The sequence below is a fragment of the Phasianus colchicus genome, chromosome Z (assembly GCF_987193195.1).
Source record: "Phasianus colchicus chromosome Z, bPhaCol1.hap1.1, whole genome shotgun sequence".
In the NCBI taxonomy this organism is placed as follows: domain Eukaryota; kingdom Metazoa; phylum Chordata; class Aves; order Galliformes; family Phasianidae; genus Phasianus; species Phasianus colchicus.
This window is the reverse complement of record NC_143476.1, coordinates 74,429,139-74,455,354: the sequence shown is the minus strand read 5'-3', so window position 1 is coordinate 74,455,354 and position 26,216 is coordinate 74,429,139. Positions and strand designations below refer to the sequence as shown.

Genomic DNA, 26,216 nt, shown 5'->3' with positions numbered 1-26,216 from the left:
TAGGCATTATGGCTTTTCTTTTGTTGCCAGTTTAACGGCACTAATCTTACACCAAATCACCAGCAGAAGGGAGGTTCAGCCTGTCACCAAAGAGTTTTTGGGTACTTTGTTTTGCACCTTCTAACAATTATCATTAGAAAAGACCCAATTCACATCTCTTTCTCTTAGCTCGAAGAGAAAGGAAAGTGCAGCTCCTTAAATTACTTGGCAAATTAACTCTTCTGCTGGTTTATTTATAATCAGCCTGCACTCCAGGCAGGTATACTTTATTTAAAAAAATCCTTTCTTTACCTGAAGCTTTATTGTTCCAGTCATTGCAGAAATATGCACACTGAGCCTAAGAAGCCTCAGCACTAATTCTGGTGCTTGATGGAGCAGCAATTACTCAGAAGCAGCACAGCACTTTTCAGAGTTCATGATCATTTTCTTCAGGACAACACATAAAAAACATTTCAGAGAGATAGTTCAACTTAAGCATGCAGAGTAGAATTTTTCCTATTCACAGTTGTAACTGAGCTGGATGAATGGATCTAAGTTGTGGATTCAAGGATTTGGGTAAGTTTTCTTATAGAGAGAATAAGAATATATTCTGCACAGCTTACCCCGCACTTTGAATATGGGGTTAAGCTGCTGTGCTGTTCCTTGGAAGCTATGTTTAAGTCCCATCTAAGATACTGCTGTGCGTAAGGCATAAGGTTTGAGGGAAATCACTGCTTATTATTTTACCTGCAAATCTGCTTGTTATCTTTTTCACTCTTACATTAGTGTTACAGTATCTGAGAATACGTGCAGAGTTAGTGCTAAGCACATCTGAAAATGACATAGCAAACACAGTGCAGATCATGAAAAGCTTTACAAGTAAAGAAAGGTTTCCAGACATTTATTTCTGGAGCTGTACACCAGGTATTAAAATACAACAAATACAAAATAATGCTCAAAAAAATCAGTGTTTATGTACAAATATTAAAACCAATGCAACGATAGCGACTTCCTCTTGAACATCTGACTGATACTACAGCATGTTCCGATTGTCACTAAGTTTACTGTTATGCACAGGGTACTCACTTTGAGAATAACTGGAATCTCTGCTTTATTAAGAGGACTATGACCATACTGTATTTTACAACTGATAGCATTTTCCTTTTTTCAGTGAAAATAGGAATGAAAGAAAAAAAATAGTAACCTGGTAATTACTTTATAAATTATACTGTATTTAGTTTCCCCATCTGTAGGCAATGTGCTTGTGATGCTGGGCAAGCAGTGACCCCGTTGGTCAGTTGATCCATTAGTTTACATTCAAAGTTAAAGTATTCTCTAGAGACTTTGGTTAAATTACGTAGTATCGTTATGTTCTACTGAATCTGAATTTCTCATACATTTTTGAACCTTGGCTTTAAAAATTAAAAACAAAACAATTGCACAATTCATTGACCTAATTGTACACAATTTAGTATTCTTCAGACAGTATTGTACATCCTTCAAGTAAACTCAGCAGTTTGACCATGACAAGAGAAAAACTAAACATTTAAAAATCTATCATGAGAAGATGATGCATGAGTAACAAAAGTAAAGGTATTGCTATAATCACAGCACCAGTTACACTTCTAAATGAATCAGCTATCCTCGTCAGACTCCCTGTATGTAAAAAGGATACATTTACCAACACTGCAATTGCCCATTGTGGATTTTTGGTTTGTTTGTACGAAGAAAAAGTGTGGCAAAGGACAAAGAATTTATCACAGTTTGTTATAAGAATTGTGCTCCACCATCCAAGAACCAAGGCGACACAATTTCTTCCTATGCTTGCAATTCAGTTATCTTCGTGCTGACTTCCAAAACACAATTCTTTTAATAAACAGTAACAAGTTCTCCATTTAAATGTTTAAACTGAGAGAAAAATAAGTAAGTCCAGCTTTCAAAAGAAAATTTCAATAAATAGCTATTTTACATGGATAAAGTCATAGTGGTACAAATTTATGAATGTCACATCAAGCATGCACAAAAATGTTCCTATACACAGAAGTAGTCAAAATATTGAAATAGATATCTAAAAAGATATGAAGAATTTACATATTTACAAACTCTTGCAAATTATTGCCTCATTTTAACAAGGAATTAAAAGTAAACGATACCAGCTAGCTAGCCAACAGGCTAAAACAGATCAGCATTTAAAAACCTATCAGACTAGCTGGAATTCATTTTTCTCTCATATCATTTTCTGAATTTTGGTCAAAAGTATTTATTTAAATAACTAAAGTGTCCATTCAACTTGCTGACAATCCATACCTTAGACAAGTCTCTGTCTACATTAAGATCCCAGCAATGCATAGATAAACTGAATATATTACTGCATCAGCTAATGAGAATGGGCATGTTCATTTAAGTGCAACTGGTATAAGCATTCAGTCATCTCTCTATAATGATTTTTATACACACCAGCCACTCACTGTAAACCCATACATAAAACTTGAATGTATAACAACAAAGGATTATGGGCAGTATTTTACAAAATTACATAAAATGTGTTGATTCATCAACAGAAAGAAACAAGGTACAAGGTTCAGCACAAAACACAGCAACAAGAAGCTGACAACTTGGCTAAAAAATGTCAGAGTACAACACAGGGCCCGGGCTACCTGTTATTTACTGTGTACTTACCAGAATTACATCAGATGTGTCAGTTAAAAACGGATTACAACATTTTCTATACTTTTGTCCACTGTGCTAAACTAATTTGTTTTTAATATGGTAAATGTGCTATTGTGTAAACACTTCAAAGCAATCTTCATTACAATACTGTAAAGAAAACTCCATACTCTGCATCCAAAATTCTGGATGTCAATGCAGTTCACAGTATGCGTAATAAATACCCTCTTCCCTTTCAAATATTAAAGTCACTACTTTCTAGTTACTCAGCGTGACCTTGAAGCAACTATTACAAATATCAACAAGGCAAATTTAACCACCCGAATAATGAAAACAAGTTAGTGGCAATTAAATATGTAATATGAGGAAAAGCAGCCATCTTACTGAAATGAGGTTCCAAGCTTCATTAAAACTGCATGTTTTATGCTACAAAATATCTTACTCGGTTTGGTTCAACTCCACCTCAAGAATTAGAACGAGCTGCTGCCAGATAAACTTTCTGGATGGTGAATCACACTCCATGATGAAAACAAAAAAATTACTGAAGTAAAACAGCTGATTTTTCCTCATCCTTTCCTCTTTGACTAGATTAGCAAAGTGCCTTTTTTCAGCCCATGACCTTGCCAAAACAAACAAATGAAATCCACACCAAAGAAAGGCTTTTAAATATACACTTCAAGGTTCTACTACTTCTACATAAACTAGACAGTCCCTCTAACACTTTGAACTGCAGTGCTCCAAATAATTTGTTGTCCAAAACATAGACTGCTCAGTGGTAGATCCTAAGCTGTGCAGACTGTAGCATTATGCAACATCAGCTGCCTCAGGAAAGTTATACAATTACACTATTCTTCAAAGTTGTGGACAAAACACACCAGAAAACAACAGCCTAAAACACATTCTCTGTTTAAGCCAGTAAGTTTAAAGTACACAGACACTCCTGGCAGTATAATTACTTTGTGTACGGTAGCCATGGCCTGTAATTTTGCAACAGCATCCAAGAGTAGGTCTTCATACTTTACTCATGGTAAGTTCCTTGTGCTAGCTTCCACCAAGATGAACTTGCTGCTTTGTAAACTGAAGTGCTCTAGTTTAGTATCACATGAGAGAAGGTTCCATTTAAAAAACATCCTTTTGTGTTTGTGCAGTTTAAATTAAAGAAGCCTATCCCTGCCTTTATAAGAAAAAAATAAAATGCTACATTGCACAGGGATCAGGATAGGTACCTGTAAACATTGTTATTCCACTGTATTTGTTACAGCAAAAGTAACTTAGGCTAAAAAGCCACTCCGATCAGTTCAGAACTTCTGTGCTGGTTTTGAATTGGTGGCCTCTGTCTACAGGCTTAAAAAAAAAAAATAAAATAAAATAAAATTGAAGCAGAGCTTAAAGCTGCACCACAGAGTTCTCTTAGTCCCAAACTCTGCCAAATATCATACGACATTTCCACATTTATGGACTGAAAAAAGAAATTACTCTTGATAAATCAAGATATAGTTCTATACATACAAAGACATCACTGATGTCATAAAGTTCAAACTTCCAGTGAAAGACTAAGCAAACCTGATAGCTCCCATCAAGTTTACTACTACTGCATAATGTTCCCACTGTTTGTTTCATTTTCCACAGTCACTCTGAATGAAGGGCGGTGTGTTGGTGAAGAGTGTGGGTGTTGATAAAACCATTTGTCTCATTTGAAGATAGACTGCTGAAGTCAGCCACTGAAACAGCCATTTTGGCACTGGTAATATGATGTGTGTGGTTTTCAAAGTCCACACCAAGGTTATTTACAGAGACATCATTCATGAAAGAATCTGGAACAGCAATTCCCATTTTCAATCTCTTCGCAGGTCTTTCTGTCTCTTCACTGCACATGTTCATTGGGTTTAGCTCTGAATGATAAAAGCCAGTCTCAAATAAATTAAAACAATCACTTTCACCATTGCTTGGCAAGTTAAGCAGTTCTTCTGTTCCAACAGGCACGTGATTAACTGGTGCTCGAGGTAAGCTGTCCATAGGAGGAAAACCATCATCCAGGCAGTTCACATCTGAAGTGTGGCACACTGTTGCTACACTATTTGTCAATGCTGGGAAAAAAAAATGAAACCAATGTAAATGAAATAGTATCTTATGAAATCACAAGATAAAGGATTTGGGGTTTTTTGGCCTTGGTTTACCTGTCAGCTCATTGGCAGTGATGGAGTTCAGAATGCTTAGCTGTTGATCAGGAATGGTTTCTGTTCGACTATTAGATGTTAGGGTTGAAGAATGCACTGCTCCACCAAGGGCTTCTGCTTCATCCACCAAACGATCCATGTAATCTCTAGAACAATAATACATTCACAGTGGGTTATTTAACATGAAGTCAAGGCCTAGAGTGATGATTTCATTTCAGTTATCATAGCTACTGCAGCATCACACTACAATGGTGGGAGGGAAGAAGTCTTCTATATTTAAGATTTACAACAGCTAACATATTCCAAGAACATGTTACTTACGTAACTCCTGGATGATGGTTATATCTCTTCTTTCCAAATCTTGTTTGCTGAGCAAAGTAATCGTAACGTTCTGACTTTTTCCACATGTAATAGAAAGCCACACACTCAGCAACTGTTCTGGTTCTTACCTGAAGAAAGGCAAGAAAAATTGACAAGATTAATGTACAGCCATTTTGTCATCTCTCCCATATCCCTGAAATACTGTTAGCTTTAGTTAGTGTCTGGAACAAACCAACTAAGAGATCTTAAAGAGATCTGCAGTTGCAAATAACTGTTTATCTGTTCTACTGCATTACATTGTCATGTGCTGGCTTTTTTTTAATAGACTGAAGCTGTAAGTAAATATGAAGCATTTCAGTTCATAACCAATTCAACAATTTTTAAACTCTCAGACAGACTCTCTTAAGATGGAAAAAGCTCATTAGATCGATGACATTAAGAGAACTGATACAGGAAAAACTTTGGGTACTAATTCCTTTTAGGACTGTCAGGAACTGCTGAGGCTTTGAGAAGTGAAATGCACAATATTATTTGCACATGCACAACAGTAAATATTTAAACAAACAAAAAAACTGTTTTCTTGTTGAAAAGTTACTAAGGACTCGCAAAACTCATTTCGATCTACGTTAACTGTTCATCTTATTCACCAAAACAAGCAACTGCTATGCAAAGTCAGTTTCTCAAAGAAATCGCTACTTCTATGTATATTCTTACAAAATATAAAATCATAGAATCATTTGGGCTGGACATGACCTCTGAGACCATCAAATCCAACTGTTAACCTAGCACTATCAAATCTAGCACTAGATCATGTCCCTAAGCACCACATCTACATGTCTTTTAAATGCCTCCAGGAATGGTGACAACTACTTCCCCAGGCAGTCAGCTCTGATGCTTCATAACCTTTTCATTGAAGAAATTTCTAATATCCAACCTAAGCCTCCCTTGGTGCAACTTGAGACCATTTCCTCTTGTCCTCATTTGTAGTTTGGGAGAAAAGACTGACTCCGGCCTCATAACAACCTCCTTTGAAGTAGCTGTTGAGAGTGATAAGGTCGCTATGGAACCTCCTTTTCTCCACCTCCCTCAACTGCTCCTTGTAAGACTTGTGCTCCAAACCCTTTGCCACCTTCAGTGCCCTTCTTTGGACACTCTCCAGCACCTCAATGTCTGTCTTGTAGTGAGGGGCCCAAAACTGAACATGGTACCTGAGGTGTGCTCTTTCTCACCAGGGCTCAGTCTAGAAGGACAATCACTTTTGTAAGCCTGCTGGCCACAGAGTTTCTGAAACCTGGGCACATAGCTGCCTCATGTTCAGCTGGCTGTCAACCAGTACCACCAGGACCTTTTCTGCCAGGCAGAAAAACCTCCTCACAGTCAAACCTCCTCAAACCTGCATTGCTGCATAGGGTTGTTAGGACCTGAGTACAGCACACAGCATTTCGCCTTGTTTAATGCCATACAACTGGATGTTCCCCTCAATGCAGCCAACCCAAATCCCTCTGCAGATCTTTCCTACCCTTAAGCAAATGAACACTCATGAGTGGTATTATCTGCACCACAACTCTTAGTGGCCAGCCTCTCAGCCAGTTTTACACCCAATGAAGTGTGCACACATCGAAGCCATTAGCAGACAGTTTCTCCAGAAGAATTCTTCAAATCATGTGCCTTGCATGTTGTAAAAATGATTAAAAATATGTTTTTAAGTGATTTCTTCGTAACTCTGGTGAATTACTATTTATTGGTAAGGTGCATCTAAAGTCTGAACTGCCCAAATGTTTGTCATAGGACAGGCTGAGACAGATATTAAGCAGGACTAGCTGACTGCTGTTCAACAGCAACTGCAACATTGTGAAGTTTACCTAAAATAAGGCAAACACACCAGCCTACTAAAGAAAAAAAATATCCTCAAGATAGCATCAAACTATAAAGGAAGTACGTATAAAGTTTGGAAATATCCATACTGTCAACTGTACCACAAAATACTATTTTTTTATTTTAAAAAATCTCATCCTTATTCTTCATGTACAGAAAAGTCAATTATAAGTAATCCAAATCAAGATTAGAGCTCCTTCATTAGCCAGAAAACAGAGTCCTGACAGATGATTCCATCACTTTCTTCAGAAAACACACAGCTAAGCCTGTTGCTGTGCAGCTACACCTTCCTGATGATAAAGAGAGTTAAGTAGTGATGCAGTTTCCCCTCTCATAGCCTTAATACAGAAGTACTATGCTTCTAGAAAAGAAGAGACATTTTAACTAAAATATAATATAAATTCATAAATATAAGTGATGTCAATGTAAGTCAACTTCAGAGATGGTACACTGACTCACTCAGCCTTACCAATGATACTTGCTGTAAAGCTAACACAAAAAAGTCAAGCTGGTTGTAACATGGTGGTTCTTACTTCACACTCTTGCATGAATGTCACAGATGGTCAGCATCATATAATCTACCAACTCTTTCACTTAATTTTAAAACACTAACCTTGTTTTTTTGGATGAGATGGAAGTCTTTACCATAAATCAGAAGTGCATGTTCAAAACTTCTGCATTCTTCTTCTGTCCATGCTGTCATCTCTTCTAGTCAATAACAAAAATAACACAAAGAATTTATTTTTGCTCAAAAAACTTTTTACAGAGAGTAAAGTAACTTTTGATAATGCACAAACACGCAAATGCACTCCAAAACTATAGGTCAGTTATCTGGATTAATTTTTTATTAGATATAATAATAATTAATTTTTTAATAGATATCCTCTCTGAAATCTAACATTCTGTTTTTATAACGACTCATGAAAGTTTGATTTTTAAAATCTTTCATCCTTGATGGCAAAGGACATTCAAAAATTCTGATGTGTTATTTCTTAAGAAATGTGTTATCAAAAAAACGAAGACTTAAAAGTATCACTAAGGTATCAGTGAGATTATTCCTCTGAAGTACTTCTTTTGTATAGAACACAAAGGGCAGTGATTGTTGGAAAAAGAAGCAACATTTTTTTTGTTTCAAAAACCTGCAGACTGTTAAACTGAATTTAGTTTTAAAAGTAAAAATAAAATTGCTAAAAAAAACCCATATAAGCAAAGGGTTAATATATTGCATTGTTCTCTATACTTTTCTAATATACGATTTAAGCAAGGTAGTTCAAACTATTTGAGTACATCAGTTTTATTTCAAATATTGTTGCCTTCCTATCTTGATTACGGCTTTGAATCTAGGTAAATAGAAGTAGAAAACAAGGAGAGATTTTCATAATAATAATTCAGAAAACTTCAGTTCAGCTGTCCTTTAAAATCAGTCAGGGAAAAAATCACATCTCAAAACATTTCTGGAAGCAAACACTAAAACAAAGACCTTTCTGCTCCCAGATGAAGGTTGTAAGTATATGACTACAAAGTCGTTTTCTTTTTTTCTCACCCCATTAATTTTGCACTACTTTCTATAGAGTTCTCAATTTTCAAAGAGAAGAGAAGATACCCATGTAAAGTCTCACAGTTAAGAAAACATCTCAGGAAATGTGGATTTTAACTCTAATCAGGAGAACAAGCAGTGAACATCAGCAATAATATAGGCCATACCATAATGGTAACCCTAAAAGACAAGAACTAAGAGTGTTATCATTCTTCACTATTTTTAATGAAGGCATTCTAAGTCCCATTTGACCTGGGTGGGGATGAGGAGTGTGAGTACTAGTCCTTACAAAACAGAGTTTCTGAATCTCAAGGAGGCAGAGCTATATTTCAGTCCCAGAAGAGGAAATTAAGTCCTGGAGAGGTGGGGGATTTAGGACATTGTATTTCTACTGTTTAGCTCTCTTCTTGTACACGAGCTTTCTGAAGCAGTGCTCTGATACTCTTCATAGTTCCATTCAGTTGTGTCTTATCTGGTATAAATGACATCAGACCATGATCTCAAAAATGTACTATCATAAGAGTGAGAATAGCCTCGTGGAAGAAAAATCACAGCTTCCTGCCCATCCCTCAGTCTGCACTGTTCTTCCAATAGAAGTAGAGGAAAGAAAGAAATAAAAGGTGTAAAAACTGATTTTGCAAACTTGTACAAAGTTGCAAACTTCTCTAGTAGAAATTTCCAGATGACCAGTCAGATTACACCTGTCTGTGCTAAACATATCATGGGAATAGAAACGCCTGTCAATCTGTTTCTTACTCCACAGTGTGTTTTTCTACACTCCAGTTGTGTTTTTCTACACAACTTTTAAAATTCTTTCTTTCAAATACACTTTTCTGAAAAATCAAGAACTCTTACCCTGAGATGCCTTTCCATTTGAACAGTATTTCTCAATTGCTTCCTTAACGTTATGGCTACTCTTGAGAAGTTCATACAATGCCTATAAAATAAAATAAAAGAAGTAAAAGTTTGCAAACATCGAATTCAAACTTACAAAACTAGTTTTTCAGTGAGCACATCTCATGTCAAAGAGAATCTGTCTTTATTGATGATAAAAACATTAAAATAACAACCAAAAACAAAGCCTTCCAAGAGTTGAAGCAAATACAGGATGTTAGAAGCAATTATTAGAAAATCTGAATTTGTCAAAAGCATGGCAATCAGAAACATTACAACACTGCCAACATAATTTCCGTAATTACGCATTTTTAAAATAGCAAATAAGACCCTGATAATATCTAACTAAAATAAAACAGAGAAACAAGCCATCAAAAAACCTGAACACTATACCTTTAGAATACAAGCAGAGAAAGAAAAACATGTTAATTAGAAAGCAATGTGTCACAAATAGAACAGGATACAAAACATACTTGTTCGTTGTCTCGCGTATGTAGTCCTTCAGGAATTCTGCCAATTAATTTTTCATTTCCTGTTCTTAAGGAAGTTTCAAAAAGGTATTCCTTAACTTTACTTTCTGAGATCACATCAGGTTTCCAAAGTAAATGGTCTTCATTTTCATATGCTGCTAAAATACAAATCCATTAACACCAAGTATGACATTGTAAAAACTATAACATAAAAACCCATTTTGCAAAGACAGAGAATGCAGAATAAACCAAATATCACATTGCGTATAAATCACGGATTACTTTTTGCCCAAAAGCCTGTTAAGAGACAGACTTGAAGAATGGTATGGTGAAGAGATTCAGGTTCTATGAAAATCAGATAAATCAGATCAGACAAAACGCTTCAGTCTACAGAGGCCTAGCTTATTGACTGATAAATGATCAAGTCAAATTATGCAAGCGTATACATTATCTTCATACAAATCAGCAAGCCTGCCCTGTTTTATTCAGCTGTGCACTGGGCTTACATGGCAAGGTTTTGGTAGTGAGGGGCTGCAGGGGTGGCTTCTATAAGCAGAGCCCTGCAGCTGCCCTATGACAGATCAGAGCCAGCTCTAGTTGCTCCAGAGGGGCCCCATCACTGCCAAAGCTGAGACATAAGTGATGATGCTCTGGGGGGGAAGATTTAAGAAAAGCAAAGCAATGTGCAGCACCTGAGAAACAGTACTGATAAAATGAGAGACAAACCATCTTACAGACTGAAGAAGGGGTGCTCCATGTGCAGAGCAGAAGTTCCTCTGCAGCCTGTGGAGGGGCATATGCTGGAGCAGGAGATCCTGAGGAGTTGCTGCCTATGGAGACCCATGCTGGAGTAGCATGCTGTTGAAGGATGCACCCCATATTGGAGGTACAGGCCAGTACTGGAACAGCACTTGGAAAGATGCAGCCTGTGGGAAGCCCGAGAGGGACCCCATGTGGAGCAGTGGCAGGCAGTGGCAGAGACAAAGCATTATATTCTAATCACAACCCCACTATCCATTCCCTTATGCCAAATGCAGGGATGGAGGTAGAACAGGGTGGATGGGAGGAAAGCATTTGCTTTTGGTTCTTGCTCTTCAAAGAATGTGAGGTAAGGAGGGACTCGAAAGCAAAATATATAAGGAGTTGCTGAGACAACTGGGGCTGTTACATCTGGATAAAGTTGAAGGGAGACTTCACTGCTCCTCACAACTTCCAGAAAGATCAGTATAGTGAGGTAAGTGCTGGTCTCTTTTTCAGGTGACAAGTGACAGAATGTGAAAAAATGGACTCGAGTAATTCTAGGGAGGTTTAAATTGGACACTGAGAAGAATTTCTTCATAGAAAGGCTATTTAGGCATTACAACAGGCTGCCCAAGAAAGGGTGGAGCTACCATCCCTGGAGGCAGTGGAGATCTGTGGATGTGGCACTTAGAGACACAGTTTAGTCGGATAGTTCTAGGCTGATGGGTGGATTTCATGATCTTCAGTCTTTTCTAATCTAAATGACTCTGCAACAATTGAGAGCTAACAGGCAAAACTGACTGGGTATTGTCTGAGAATGGTTGCGAAGAATTTATTCTTCAAAACTTTTATGTGATATCTGTTGTAATGTGTTAAAGGTGCAATGGGTGGGCTGTGTGTAAACTGTTCACCTTGTTGGTGTTGTGAAAATATTATGTTCATTTTCTGTGTGGGGAATTCTTTTTACTGGTGAAGGTGGAGTCTGTGAAGATTATGATGAATGAGCTAACAACATATTTTAATGACAGTTCTTAAACATGCTTCTTATAGAGGTGAGAGGCAGAAGGTATTGGAGTTATATAGCAAGGTTTTACAAGCAAAGGACTGGAAGGATGCCCTCTGTGGGCAGAGCCCACAGCAACCTTATGTCAGATCAGAGCTAGCTAGAAGATTTTAAAAAAGGGAAAAAAAACTGCTGCACAACAGCAACTGGGAGAGAGGACTGTGAAACGGTCCTGCAGTCCCCAAGGTCAGTGCAGGAAGTGCTCCACACATGGAGCAACAGCCCAGGAGAAGCCCATGATAGAGCAGGCTGTCCCCCTGCAGTCCATGGACAACACGTGGATCATATCCTCCCGTGCAGCCACAGTGGACCCCATGGTGCTGCAGCAGATGCTGACTAGAGAATGCTACAGCCCATTGTAAGACCCCAATAGAAGCTGTCCCAAGGCTGTAAGTGTAGCCTGTGGAGGACTCTGCCCTGTGGCAGGAAGGCTGGAGGAGGAGTTGCTGCTCCTGGAGACTTGTGCTGGAGCACTGCGGTCCTGAAGGATAGGCCTTGTACAAGCAGTGTTGAAACAGTGCTTGGAGAGCTAGCTGGGGATAGGACAGCATTCCTTTGGAGAGACCCATGTGGAACAGGGTCAGAGAGTGAACTACAGTAAAGTATTCTGGGCTGAATAATGTCCCCAATCCCCCGTGCTACTCAGGAGAAGGAAGAGGTGGCAGGACAGCGTGCAAGGAAGTAGAAGGTTTCTGTAGCTTGCTTTTAATCCTCACTGCTCTACTCTGTTAGTAGCAAGCAATAAATAATATTCACCTTACTATGCTAAGTCTGTTTTGCCTGCAGTGGCAATTTCTGGATGTTCTCCGTCTTATCATAATTCTTAAGCCATTTTTCATCCTATTGTCTTTCCCTCATCCTTTGAGGAGGGGAAGTGAGGGAACAGTGCTAGCCATCAGTGCTAGCACCACAAGCTGTATTCAACAAGTAATCTGGATTTAACAATAAAAGGATGCAGCATAATACTTCAACATTTTGAATGTCATATGGTAGGGGGAAAAAAGAAGAGAAGGGAATCATTTTTAACTAAAATTTGTCAAAGTATATTTAGTAGAATGGAATTCAGGTCTAAAGATTGTAATTTCTTTTTCTGTTTACTAACAAATACTGTAGACAGCATGTACGCTGCAAATTTTACAAGCAAACAAGATGTACAGTCCTCCTTCGTAGTACACTGAAATCAGATATGCACTTCTTAAGTAGTATATTTGACAGAGAGTAGCTTAATGGCCACATGAAAGAGTTGGCCTGAAACTTTGCCAGTCTGTGCACACATTTAAGTTCTAGACTAAGCTATAAATCTTATATTCCATGTGACTAACACTGCACTTAATGCTTTATGCATTCTCTTAGCAATGCAAAATCAGAGTTATTCACACAAAAGCACAGTGGCTGTTACTATGGAAGAGGCAAAGAGGATTCTCAAACCTCTCATAAAACTGCAGGAAACAAGATAACGCAAAGGTGAGAAATAGAATTACCCCAGCTCAGAAAGTGCAGTTATTGCATAAGAATAGAAAAAACTTTCACAGAGATATGTTACGAGTGTAATGTTCACAGAAGAACCAAACTGCTATTTATCGACCCCACCAGCTGGGACTACAAAACAAAGATATAATCCCACTTGTCATAATATTATCACTTCTTCATGGAGAACAGACAGGGCTTTTACACAGTGATTTTTTACACAGAGGGGAACAATTTCTGAATTACTGCAGTATTCCAAAACTCTGAAGTCTATTTATCACAGTACATGCAATGTTCCAGAGCATTCCCCCCAGGCTAGAGTCAAGTCCAACCCATCAGAATTCTGCTGATGCTCAGATTCAACCTCCTTTTTTTAGGAGTTGTTCAGCCACAATAATACAGTATTTTCATGCCTAATATTCTCAAGAGACATCCCTTAGGCTCTCCAATCTGAGAGCTACCTCATTGCTGACCATGTACACAAGACAAAAAACAAACTACCCACCACCTTCCATTTATCAATGTACCTCCTAAATGGTTACTTAATTTCACAACTGTTCCACACATGAGTTGACTTATCTCAAAACCTACAGGTTTGTTTTTTATTTTTAATTTCACTGCATTTGCTGCATTTTTATCAGAGGGAAGACTTTAAAAGATACCAAATAAAACTCTTCATTACTTTTTTCTATTCTAGCACAACTACAGTTTTTAACCTAAATTTGCAAAGAATAGCATCATACTGAAAACATGACATCTCACTGATGGCAAAATGTATCACAACCTACACTGTCTGCTTATTCTACTGCCCGCATAATTTTGCTTGCCAAAAAAACACAAGTAAAGCAAAACGTTTGAAACATCTAAAAAGTTAATTAAGTTACACACTCATAGGATAATCTGAGGAAAGTATTTCATTCCTGACCTAGTGTTTGTCGTCTCCTCTGCTTACTAGATATTCCAGAACAAACACTGTAATACACCTTCCTGTATACTCTTGAGAATGTTATCCTGGAGTTGTAATATCACACATCTGATAAATCATTATGTGGTTGCATAAACTCAGTTTTTTTTAGTACTTTTGATGTCTCTGAGATTTTAACTAAGACATTACTACACTCAAAACGTAAATTCTATTTTTTCATCAACTGCTGTACATAAGCATATGATAAAAAGTAGCATAATCAGAAAAACGTACCTTTCTCACTATCACTGTGTCTGCCAAGGTAAGGTGGAATTTCAGCCTGATACTGTGAACCAACCATTATTTCCTGAAAATGTAACAAAAGAAAAGGAGAAAAATATTAGCTTAACATTTTTCATATGGAAGCATAAAAAAGTGCTATTAACTTGGCATTCAGCAGAGAATTCCAGAGTTAAGGCATTACTTTAGGCATGTACCAAAAATCTTAACATTTTTCTTAATAACAAAGTTTTTATTTTAATTTCTTGTTTGCTTGAAGAAATAGTTATTACCTTTCTCAGATCTTCAGATGAGTTACCATTGTCTGCTTCTACATCTTCACCATCTGATTCTTTATCTCCATCACATGTAGTGTTTGCTTCAGGCAGAAAAAAAAAGTTTGATTTTAGCTAGGCAAGTATCCATTACCTAGCAAAGTCTATAATCAGAAGTTTTAATTGAACTGCACACTCAAAACATTCTTTTAAACAAAACCGTCACAACATGTAGTGAAGATGGAGCAGCAATACACAAAATAGATTAAGAAACAGAATAAGCAAAAAAAAAAACCCAGCTCTTATTATTGTTTTCTACTTCCCCCCTTCCTTGGGAAGAACAACAGCAGAGCATTTTATATAATTCAAATGCGGTACTCTGATGAACAAATCATATTTTAGGATCTGGAAAAGAGCCTGGTACTGAGTTCTGAAGTAATTCTTTTTTTATAGCTGTGTAACCCTTGGTAGAATGGAAGCTACCATTATAAAACAAAAGCTACTTTTGTCTTCTCAAAGTACAACATTCTCTAAAACAGGTCTGTTGTATCATATGTAACTAGAAACATCAGCATTAGAGACCATATCTAACAACGTACAAACTGAGGCTCTTCTTCGGTCATTATTATTATCACCAGTCCACTTCCTTTTGCTGCTAGAAATAGCAGATAAGAAGCTGCATGTACTTACAAAATAGTGATATGCCTAGATAATCACTCGAAATTATTTTCTTCCATTTGATCCAAATCAGGTGTTAGGAATGCTTAAATTAATATTATCTTACTATCAGAGAAAAGGACAGAGAACAGAAGAAAAGACGAAACTTTCCACTGTACAGAAAACTAGTATTTCCCATCCTGAATTAGTGGGTATTTGATTTTAGAATGTCAAATAAAAAAATTCAAATAAAGAAAGAATAACATCCTCTTGCTGAAAACAAAGATGACTGCTTTTTAATCCTGAGCATGATCATCACCATTTTTTCCTACAACGCTGCCACATTTCCAGTGTCATATTCATTGCAGCTCACAAGTAACCTCACTGCCTACATTTAAATGCTAGCAAATTTGGGCTTTGTTTAATTTTAAAAGGGTGTTATAATTTTTAACGTTTTATTATCTCTCTTCCAACATGAGTATCTTAAGGTGCTGTTGATGCTATAGTTTAAGAACCACAACTGCAAGTGACTGAGCAAGCATATCATGTTTATCATCCTCCTCTAAAAAGATGAACTCTTCCAGAAATAGCTTAAAGATAGCTAAATTAAAACCATGATAAAATTCTTCGCATTGTTCTAACTCCAGTACACCACCAAACTGCAGTAAGCAGTGAAGAACACCCAGGCCAGGATGGATAACTGAACCACTGGTTCTCAAATTTTTTCTACCACTGCTCAATAGGTAATTCAGTTTTGGTGGTCAAAGGTTCAAAGGCTCCAAACCATATAAAATCACTCACCCTATGAAATCCTATAGAAATATGCTGTTATGTGTGAAAGGAAATAATAACAAAGAAATCACAGCCTTACTCACATCCTTAGGCTGAATGGAAGACTCAGTTTAAAAACAGCAGCTAAATTTCAGTAGAGAAAGACTAACTTAAAAAAATTGGTACTATATTCATGTTATTCATTGAAACAGTGAAAAATCACAGTGCTCTTCAACATCACTTTAACAAGTATTTGCAAAAAGTTACAGTATTTTTAGAGCTATTAGTTGGTCTTTTTTGCTTTAAGCAAAGAAAGAGTATCAAATACAGTATCAAGTACAGGTCTTCCAAGTAAACAGTAATAACAATCAAAGATGGCATTCATGTACAACATCCTACAAAGCACTGTTTCTCAACTTCCAGTAAAATCAGTGGTACTCTGCAATTTTTATACTTTAAGTTAGTAAGCCGTACACAATGCTTGGACTGTTTTGAGTATTATCATAAAATTATTTTTCCTACATCGCAGTGGCCGAGGAAAGAAGTCAGTAGCCTCATGTGAAGTAACCGATGGTGTCAAGTCATCAGCAGAGGACTGTGTTTCTTCATCATCACCCGACAAGAGGTCTTTAGCTATTTCTTCCTGGATCATTAAAATAAAAATAAAATTAAAAATAAATAACCCAAAACTTGAAATGTCTATAATAAGCATAGATAGGTAAGCATCTAAGTTGATCTCAGATGTCTCACCAACCGCTTCCAATGGAAAACACCAGAATTGCCTCAAAAAAACTTCAAAATTTTGACATTCTTTACATTGCAACGAAACTCAGAGAGGCTGTTACCTCCTGAACTCTGAAAAAAGAAAAATAGAGCTGACATGCTATACAGAAAATAGACAATCTGTTATCTTCCCAAAATACAATAAAAGAATTGAAGTATCCATCAGTTAAAAAAGACAAAAAAAAGAAAAGGAAGAAAAAGCTCACTTCCTCCACTAGTAGACATGTTTGAACCCCTTTGAATAGAAGTTAGAAAGGGAAAGAACTGCATTTGACAACAAGTCAACTGCACTTTTTAGCTTCAACACAATTGTGAATCCTGATGAGAATTCAACACACAGAGACATCATTATACCCTACTTGCTGTGGAGTTCCCAACTACATCATACTTACAAAAAGTAAGCCAAGAAGCTGAGATCTGTCCGAATGATACACATCTCAAAGGGATATTCCAAAGCATCCAGAAGTGTGTTATCAAGTTATCCACATATATTTTGATACAGTATATGTATGCTGGAATCCAGAATTATTATTTCTGCATGTTGCATACATTAAAATGAAACACATGAGGGCTGCTCCAAAACTAATGCCTCCTATTTCATTATTTTGGCCCATGATGTCAGAGGTCAAAATCTGTGGTACGGCAGCAGATGTCGAACCTTACCACAACTTCTGTTGCCATGTAACATATTACAACAGAGGGGCAGTCTAACAAAGTGATCAATCTGACATGGAAGTGTATCTGAAGCAAAGGTGTGCCACTGAATTCCTCCACATGGAAAAAATGGCACCCACTGACACTCATCAACACTTGCTGAACATTTATGATGACCAAAGAGTGGATGTGAGCACCACAAGGCAGAGAGTGGTGCATTCAGAGGTGGTGGCAGCAATGTGAAAGACAAGCTGCATTACGGATGGTTGTGCAGATTTTTAATTGCAGCATGCAGGCATTTGTTCATCGCTGGAGAAAATGCATGCTAATGGTGGTGACTGAGTTGAAAAACAGTGTTGTGTAGCTGGGAATTTGCTCTATCATATAGTATTATCACTCTCTTTGTATCTGTTCTCGTTTCTGTGGAAATAAATAGGAGGCTTCACTTTCAGAGCAACTTAAACATATCTTTGCAGAAAAAAATCCCACTTCTATTTTGAAAAAAAAAAAACAACCCACAAAACAAACCCATCTTTCCCCACAAAATATAAACAAAAACACACACACATGCAGCCTTTTAGATGTGTTTTAAAGTAATAGTTAACTTATTTTACATTTGAGTACACTCCACTGAAGTTGCTGTGCGTTCCTTAGTGCAGTAATACAACAGAACCAGATTTTCAGCGTCTTTGAAAATTAGTAAGTTCAGAACTATTGACTGTATATTGAAATTGACAAAGATACATATTTTATAACATTGAGAGATAGTGAAACATAATTGGAGGTCACCAGGATTTCTGCTTTTGTACTGTAATATTGAGTAAGATCGTTCTGACTTACTTTATCTAGAGTCATATCTGGAAGTTCATCTGCAAGTTCACTCGGAGAGCTATCTGCACTGGAACCTGCCATAACTGGAATTGTAGGTTCATAGCCATAGAATGCCAGCAAATCTTCCAACGGCATGTTTCCTTCCTAATACAAGAGGATTTACAAACATTTCAACACGTTACCAAATACCTCTGAACAGTTCAGACCTGCAAGGAAAAGATGTATTCTGATAGATTCAAGATTTAAAATATTTTCAGGCACAGTACTGAAATAATTTATCACTGTTTCTCTTTTGGGACTTCACTATTTGCCATCAAGCTATCCAAGAAAATGTGTTTACTAGATGAAACAAAACAATATTTGATTATTAAACATTCGCTCCAAACTTGACTCATACTGCACAGCATGATTTACCCATATTTCTTCAAGACAGAAGATCTAGATACACAGTAACACCCATAGAAGAGATAACTGCTGTAAAACTCAAACACTTCAGTACTACAAACTACTTACAGATGCATATGCACATTCAAAACTCCATAAAAGTAAACCAAAATACCAACTTTTTATTCTTCATTTCCTATATAACATATTTTAGAGTGACTGCTACTGAGAAGGTAACAGGAGAAATGCAGTTAACAATTCAGAAGGCAAAAAATGTCAAGAGAAAGGCTGGATTTGTAATGTTCTTTTTTTTTTTTTCCAACTGTTCTTGTTCAAGTGATTTTACTGAATATCACATGTGCATCCTAAGACAATAAAACAATGAATTGTAGACAGTTGCCTTATCAAAGCAATTAAAGAATTTGAAATATTTTCCGATATTCGTATACCTTTAAAAGTTGAATTACCTTAAAAATTTTCTTGGTGAACTCATAGAGTGATTAAATTACTTTTTTTCTTTACTCAGTTTAGATCTTAGTCCTGCAAAGACTTTTCACAACGGATCACACGTCCAAGTCTTTCAGGATCCACTCTTAAAGTAATGCTGTTTAAAATGAGTCATTCTTGATTCTTTTTCCTTCTATTACAGAGGCAATAAGACCATTTTGTGGAGTAATAAATCCAGTTTAACCGTTAGACTTGGCAAGCTGCTTAGTTATCTTAATTGCAAGTTCACAGTAAGTAAGAATATAATTATAAAGGTATCATAACAAAAACCAAGTAATATAAAGACTTAACTCTAAGTTGGGAAAAAAAAAATTACGTAGGCTACACAAATACAGTTTTGTATTTGAACCCAGAAAATACACTGTTTCAGAGCTCTTTAACAAAAACTGCAGTTATGTTGAGTGATTTAAGTGGGTCAGTGAAAGATAATGCAAGTAGCATCAATTTGTGAGTGTTCAGCATTCAGGAGACACTTAAAAATGGGTGATCCACTGATGCAGATGAACAAGAGGTATGAACAGGAAAAATACATAATTAAACAGCATAAAATACAACAGGAAAAACAAACATGCATGTTGGTCACTCTGTACAACCACTGAACGCCAAACTGATGAAACCGAGACAGAAATTTACATAGCAAGTGAACATGATCTATCATGCCTGAAACATGAATGTTTTCCAGATTAAAAAAAAACACAAATGAACAACAGAATGAAATACAGCTAGTTGTTACTTATTACTACTCAAAACGCATCCAACTTCCAAAATTACAAGTAATAAAAAGTGTTATTAAATAATATGACTCCAAAACAAGTTTCAGTAATTTCCCTCTAAAGTTTAAGCATTCTTAAAAGAAGAACTTGAAATTAACACAAAACTTTTGAAAAACTAGTTCAGCCTTTTTGTGAGGATACACTGCCATATCCTAACTATGATTTCCTCTTTTTTTTTTTTAAACAAGCTGCAGATAAACTCTGCAGGACACTACATTACACAACCCAAACTGAGCAATGGATTGATTGTTAAGTTAAAAAAAAAAAAAGTACAACACACATTGACTTTTGAAAATGTCACTCTTACCTTTTCTAAATCTTCAATTTCAGAACCGAAATTTTTACTTTCTTCCATCATTTCCTCTTCTTCGAGAGTTCGCTCATCATCATAATCATGTACCAGCATTTCAGCAGAAGGGTCAAAGTCATGATCTTCAGATGATAAAGAGCCAACTATCAAGAAAGCCTAATATGAGACATGTCTTCTACAACATACAAAGTTACATCACAGAAAAAATTAAAGTTACATAAGCACTTTTACATGCAAGGTCAGAATTCTCAGTAGAATAACTAGAGCAAACTCCCAATTGCCTTCCAAATTCAGCTGCTTTAGCTGGCATTCTCTCGTCAAATTTACAAGGAACAGGTACCATTTTTCCTCTAGCAATATAAAGTGAGTATTTGGAAGAACTATCCAAATTACTGAAACAAAGTTTCAAAAAAATATAGAAGAGATTGTTCAGAGTATCCTTGAAATTATCCTAAAAGATTCCAGATTCTGCAAGCATGTCAGCTGTACTTCACAAATCAAAGACACTGATAATGTAATTTCTGGTTCTGTTTATTATGACTTGTATGGTAACTAGTCTAGTTTTTCCACTGGTACATGGCTAACTTAGCTTACAAATCAGCTTCCTACTAACAGCAAAATAAAGACTGAGATTCACTTCAGGTTAGTTAAGCCTCACAGATGAGATATTTTATTAAAACTAGCTCAACTCTTAGCACTTGATCTAGAAAGAACTAACAAGCATGTCAGAATCTCAGAAATACAGTGTAAAATATAGTGGATATAACAAGGTATTTCTAATAGATCCCAATATCCAACCAGTCACTGTGATATTTCTGTGATCAATGCTCAACAGGATATTCATAAATCAAAAAAAGTACTGTTATTATTTTTAATGAATTTTGTCAACTGTTGAAAAACTTAACAGAAGACTCAGCAAGTTTTATAGATGTGCATACTCTGGACCACAAAATCAGTGTTCTGAAGTAACAACTACTGAAATAAAAGTTTGTTTTGTTCTTTAACGTTCACTTATAGCTTTAGGGCTGGAGAAAACAAAATTATTGGGATATTGCTCTTTCACTTCTAATTTCCTCCTCTAGTTCTTATATATTAGTGCTCTACTCTACTGCAATCTTCAGTTTAAGAGCAGCAAGAAAAAAATAATAAGAATTATTCCCATAGAAGAATTTCTTCAGCGAATCAAGAAAATATTTATAAATCTTCAATCTTCTTGTTCAAAAAATAAAAGCAGTATTTCTAAATGTACTGCTTCTGGCTTTCAAAGAGATTCTTGAATACACTAACACTTCTGAGTCTTACAGCATCTAATTAATTTTTCAGTAATTATGCTAAGCATATGTTGCTTACATGCAGGTAATTAATACAAGCTTTGTCAGTTTAGCTTGCTCAAGACCATACTGTGCAAGTTCATAATACCATGCCATAAGGAAATTCAAGCCCCAAATGCTCGTTATTCACATGCAATTCATATTATGGCCTCGTGGATCACTCAGCACAGCTGATAGTAGTAATAAAATTACAGTAAATACATTACATGTTGGATATTTCTGCTGGCTCTTACATCCTGATCCTGCAGTTTTTCAAGAACTGACAGCTATCTTTATCTAGTATACAAATATATTTACCCATACATAAATATATGCTCGTGATTGTTCTTTCTAATTGCTTTTTATGTTTGAATAACTGAAATGGAACGTTGACACAACTCTCAGACTTCAGATAAAAAACTCCCACTCAGCAGCTCTAACACTCAATATCCAATTTAAAAACACACTCAAGTAACATTAAGTCATTAAATTAAGCTAGACTAGTTGAACAGAAAAAAAGAACTAATGCAGAAAACACTTAGATGCAAGCAAACGCACTCCCCAAGTAAGGATTCATGAAGAGCCCAGCAACATTATACATATTCACTTGCAGAAAGGAAAGTATTCCAAAGAACCCAGAAGGTGGTTCCAGCTTCAATAATTGTGTGCAATTGTGCTTTTAAACATTTTCTGATATTACGAAGAAGGCAAAAATTCACATAAACTCGCAGTTATCAGCGAGAAGCACTTGCTCTCTCAGTCTCTCCTGACTGCACAGCTTTCCTAAGATGCTGACTGAAAAGCGCATAAAACTTTGTTTTCATTTTGGGCCCCAAGCAGCCAATTACTAACTGCGACTGGAGTTAATGGAAGAACTCCACAGCGCGCATCCCTCTCCTTAAAACCAGGCAGACGATTAGTTACGTGAACGTGAAGCGCTAGAAAGGCTAGGAGGCAAGAGGGGATGGTTGCGGGAAGGAGCATGAGGAGAGCACGGCGTGTGGCGGCGGGCGGGGTGCCGAGCCGGGGCTGGTGAGGACGAACCTGGGCTCGAACTCCCAAAGGAAGCCTGCGGGGAGAGCAGAGGGGCGAGCGGGTGAGAACGGGGCCGCATCCCACACAAGCAGGTCGAGTTCTCCATTCCACGCCCCACCGTCGCTTCTCTCCGCCCCGCGCTCCCCGCTCCCCTTCGTCCCCTTCTGCCGCTCTCCCCGCGCAGGCCGCCGGCCTTTGCCTCCCACCCGCGGTCCCTGCATCCCACCGCCCGCAGCCCTCCCCCCACCGCTCGCCCGCGCCCCACCTGCCTCTCTCCGTCCCTCCACCCCCGGCCCAGAGCCGCCCAGCGCGACACCCGGCTCGGCGCTCCCGCCGCCCGCGTCCCCAGCCCGGGCGGGACGTGACAGCGGCAGGCAGCGGCGGAGACAGCCGGACCGGCCGCCGCCTCTCCCCGGCTCGCAGCCCGCGGCTCGCTCCTCCTCCCTCCCGCCGGGCATTTCTCCGTCGCCCGCGCTGCGGCCGCTCCGGCCGCTCCCGCGCCCCCTCCGAGCTCCCGCCGCGGCGGCCGCGCATCTCTCGGCGCCGGGCCCCGTCGGCTTCCCGCGGGCTGCGAACCCGGCACGGCGCAGCGCCGCCCGCCGCGCGGCCTACTCGCGCAGCCTCCCGCTGCCCCGGCGCCGGCCGCCCCCAGGGCCGCCCCCTCGGGCCGCCGGGCCCCCCCGCGTCGCCGGGCCGCCCCGGAGCCTCCTCGCAGGGACGGCCGGGCGGGCGCGGGGGGCCGGGCGGGTGCGGGGCGCCGCGGGGAGCCGGCCGAACCCCGGCGCCCCGGCCCGCTTTCCCCGCTCACCTCCGCCATATTGGGACGATCGGGCTGAGCGACGGCGCCGCGCCGAGTGCCCGGATGGGGCCGCTAAGCCAATGGCAGCCGCCGAGCCCCGGCCGGAGCCGGCCGGGAGGGAGCGGAGGGACCGGCGGGACCGGGCTGGGACGGAGGAGGCGGCGCCGGGGCCGAAGCAGCCCCGGGACCCCACCTCCGGCGGCGCCGCGGCGCTCCCGCCCCGACCGCCGAGAGCGCTCCGCCCGCCGCGCCCCGGCCCTGCCCCGCCGGAGGGGGGCGCTGGGCGCCCGTCGCAGCCCGGGGCGCGAGAGGCGCGGCCGTGAGGGGCTCCCGCCGCCTCCCGCAGGTGTCCGCGCTCGGACCGAGCCGGGGCGGGCGGCTTGTGCGGGGTTCTCCCCCTCCGCGGGCGGCGGAAGCCCGAGAGCCGCCCCGGCTTCTGTTCCCGTTTGGTACCCGGCTGCGTTCGTTACCTGCTGCTGTCTCCGTGTCCGGCCCAACGGAGGATGAGTGGTTATTCTTGCATCCTCTGTTCAAACGTTCTCGAATTAGGAAGCAAGGCATCGAAGCCTCCACGCCGTGCTCTCGTTGACTGCGTGGCGAGACTTAAACAGATACAGCGAGATTTACTGTGCAGTGCGTTTTCCATATTTAAAAGTGGATGTATGATATGTACAAAGAAATTCCTACTCCATTCTTAGTGATGTGTTTTGTCCTGTTACACAAGAATTGGGAATCTGACCATCCTCAGCTTGACTGTGGATCCCCAGCTGCAGAGACAAATGTTTTAACTTTGGAATTACACGTCTCTGCTACCAGCCAGGACAGTGCCTGCCACGCCAATACTGAGCAGCAGTCTGCCTGAGGGCTGCAAGAGAGCTCCAGGTCTCGGTCCCATCCTGAGCACAGAGGAGGTCCTGAAGTGAACCTCTTACTCACAGAGGTCCCCACACAGCCCTACACCACCAAAACCTTGCCATGTAACTCAGTACATTCCACCCTCAGCCTTGTGGTAAGATTATTTAAGAATCTTATCATCATTAAAAGATACATTCACCACAACCTTCACTCATGTCAACAAAAAAGAATTCCCCACACCAAAATCACTGTAAGATCACAAACTCTAGCCCTTGTCCACCAAAGAAATGACAAATGTTCAACTCTTAGATGATAAGTTCTTTAGAACTGTTTAATTCTCAGTGTCCAGTCCATGTTTTGCCAATTTCCTCTCCCAATTATCATCCTAATCTCAAACTGAATCTGGGCGCTGAAAAGGACTGTGCAGTTTCACACTGATGAAATGCTGAGCTCTGCTGCCTGGCTCTCTCACTCCCTCTCCTCAAAGGAACAGGGGAGAAAAGACAGTGGAAAAAGGGCGCAAGAGCTGAAATAAGGACACGGAGATCACTCACCAATTGCCATCACAAGCAAAACAAGACTTAGCACTGGGAAATGAATATATCCTCTTGCTTATTACTGACAGAGTAGAGCGGTGAGAGCTGGGCAGACTGTGCAGAGATCCCAAACTAATGTAAGTATTAAAGTAGTGGAATTTATTTACTCAGCGCTCTCAAATAGTGGTTTTATTTATTCTGCTGGCACCAGTTGCTCCCAGAAACAGTGTGAATTAACTTCTGTCACATGCTACACTGTTGAGTCTCCTCCAATTCAATTATATAAACAACTCAGGTATCTCCAAACTACACAACAGCCAAGGTGTAGGCAGATCTACTCTTGATGTACTAGCGGGAATAATGTTTGGAACAAAAATTGCAACAGAAAGGCCTTCTGTTAGGAAATTGTTGTCAGTTTCCTGAAAAATTGTCACAGTCAAAAGCAGGTCCAGCCTCATCCTGTGACCTGTCTTTTCTTTCTTCCGAAGTTTTATTTGCAGAGTAGGGATTTGTCAGGTTAAAATGAACTATGAGCGACAGATGGGCTACATCAGATTCACTGTGTGTGTTCCCAACATAAAGAAGAAGGCAAGTTTAATATTTTATGGTTATAGTCTTGTCTGGAAAAGACCTGCTGAACTGTTTGGTGGCAGTCGTGTTCCCAGTCCCCTTCCTCTGTACTCCCTGCTAAGAATACTGCAGAGTTCAAAAGGTTAGTAGCTTTCAGTTCCAAGTCTTCTTTTTCCAGTCAGACAGCTTAGTATTTCAGCGTTCTGCTGGGGGACAACCAATGGCCTCCTTTTTTCAGGACAGCTGTTACCATGTGTGGCACAAATACTGTCATCTTTTCTCCTAGAGTCAGCTTCCAACTTCCTGCATCAGCAGTAGGTCAGTGGCTGCCACTGCCCTAACACATGATGGCCATCCTTTGCTGATATTATCAAATTGCTTTAAAAAGTATCCTTCTGGTCCCTTCCAAGGTCCTAATCTCTGTGCCAGGACCCCTAGGGCAATGTGCAGCCTTTCATGCACAAACACTTCAAATGTTTTTTTCTTACCAGTCAGGCTTTTGGCTTCAGACATATAGTGACTGGTTTGGCCTTCCTTGTTTGTCTCCTGCCGCCCACATTAGTGGTGTTACCGTGTTCTCTACCTCTTCGGTTATTTCAAATTCCAGAGATGATTCCTGCAACACAATGACCTGGGTCTCCACGGCCTTATCCTCAGGAATATGTACTTGAATTTTTCCATCTACAAATGTAATTTGAGCATTTATCTTACTTAGTATAACTCTACCTAAAAGCAGCACAGAGCATTCAGGCATATACATAAACTGATGAGCCAATAGCCTCTCCCTGATCC

At 39.4% G+C, this 26,216-nt stretch overlaps 1 protein-coding gene across 6 annotated transcripts; it reads right to left on the bottom strand.

The window, feature by feature from the left end:
• Nucleotides 1-851: 851 nt before the first annotated feature.
• MIER3 (MIER family member 3) lies at nt 852-25,245 on the bottom strand. 6 transcript variants are annotated; one of them, XM_090132246.1, is made up of 13 exons: nt 23,934-25,245; nt 22,482-22,698; nt 20,317-20,462; nt 18,355-18,489; nt 16,600-16,720; nt 14,668-14,753; nt 14,390-14,462; nt 9,924-10,078; nt 9,412-9,493; nt 7,633-7,727; nt 5,145-5,272; nt 4,824-4,969; nt 852-4,733 (listed from the first exon to the last, which is right to left on the bottom strand). In XM_090132246.1, exons 3-13 carry the CDS (start codon nt 20,413-20,415, stop codon nt 4,276-4,278), a joined length of 1,578 nt encoding a protein of 525 aa, XP_089988372.1. In that variant the 5' UTR covers nt 20,416-20,462; nt 22,482-22,698; nt 23,934-25,245; the 3' UTR covers nt 852-4,275. The 6 variants fall into 6 exon arrangements, with proteins under 6 accessions (XP_089988372.1, XP_031465347.1, XP_089988371.1 ...); XM_031609487.2 differs by having other exon boundaries at nt 22,674-22,698; nt 23,934-25,244; XM_090132245.1 differs by lacking the exon at nt 23,934-25,245 and adding an exon at nt 23,473-23,663.
• Between the last annotated feature and the right edge of the window lie 971 nt (nt 25,246-26,216).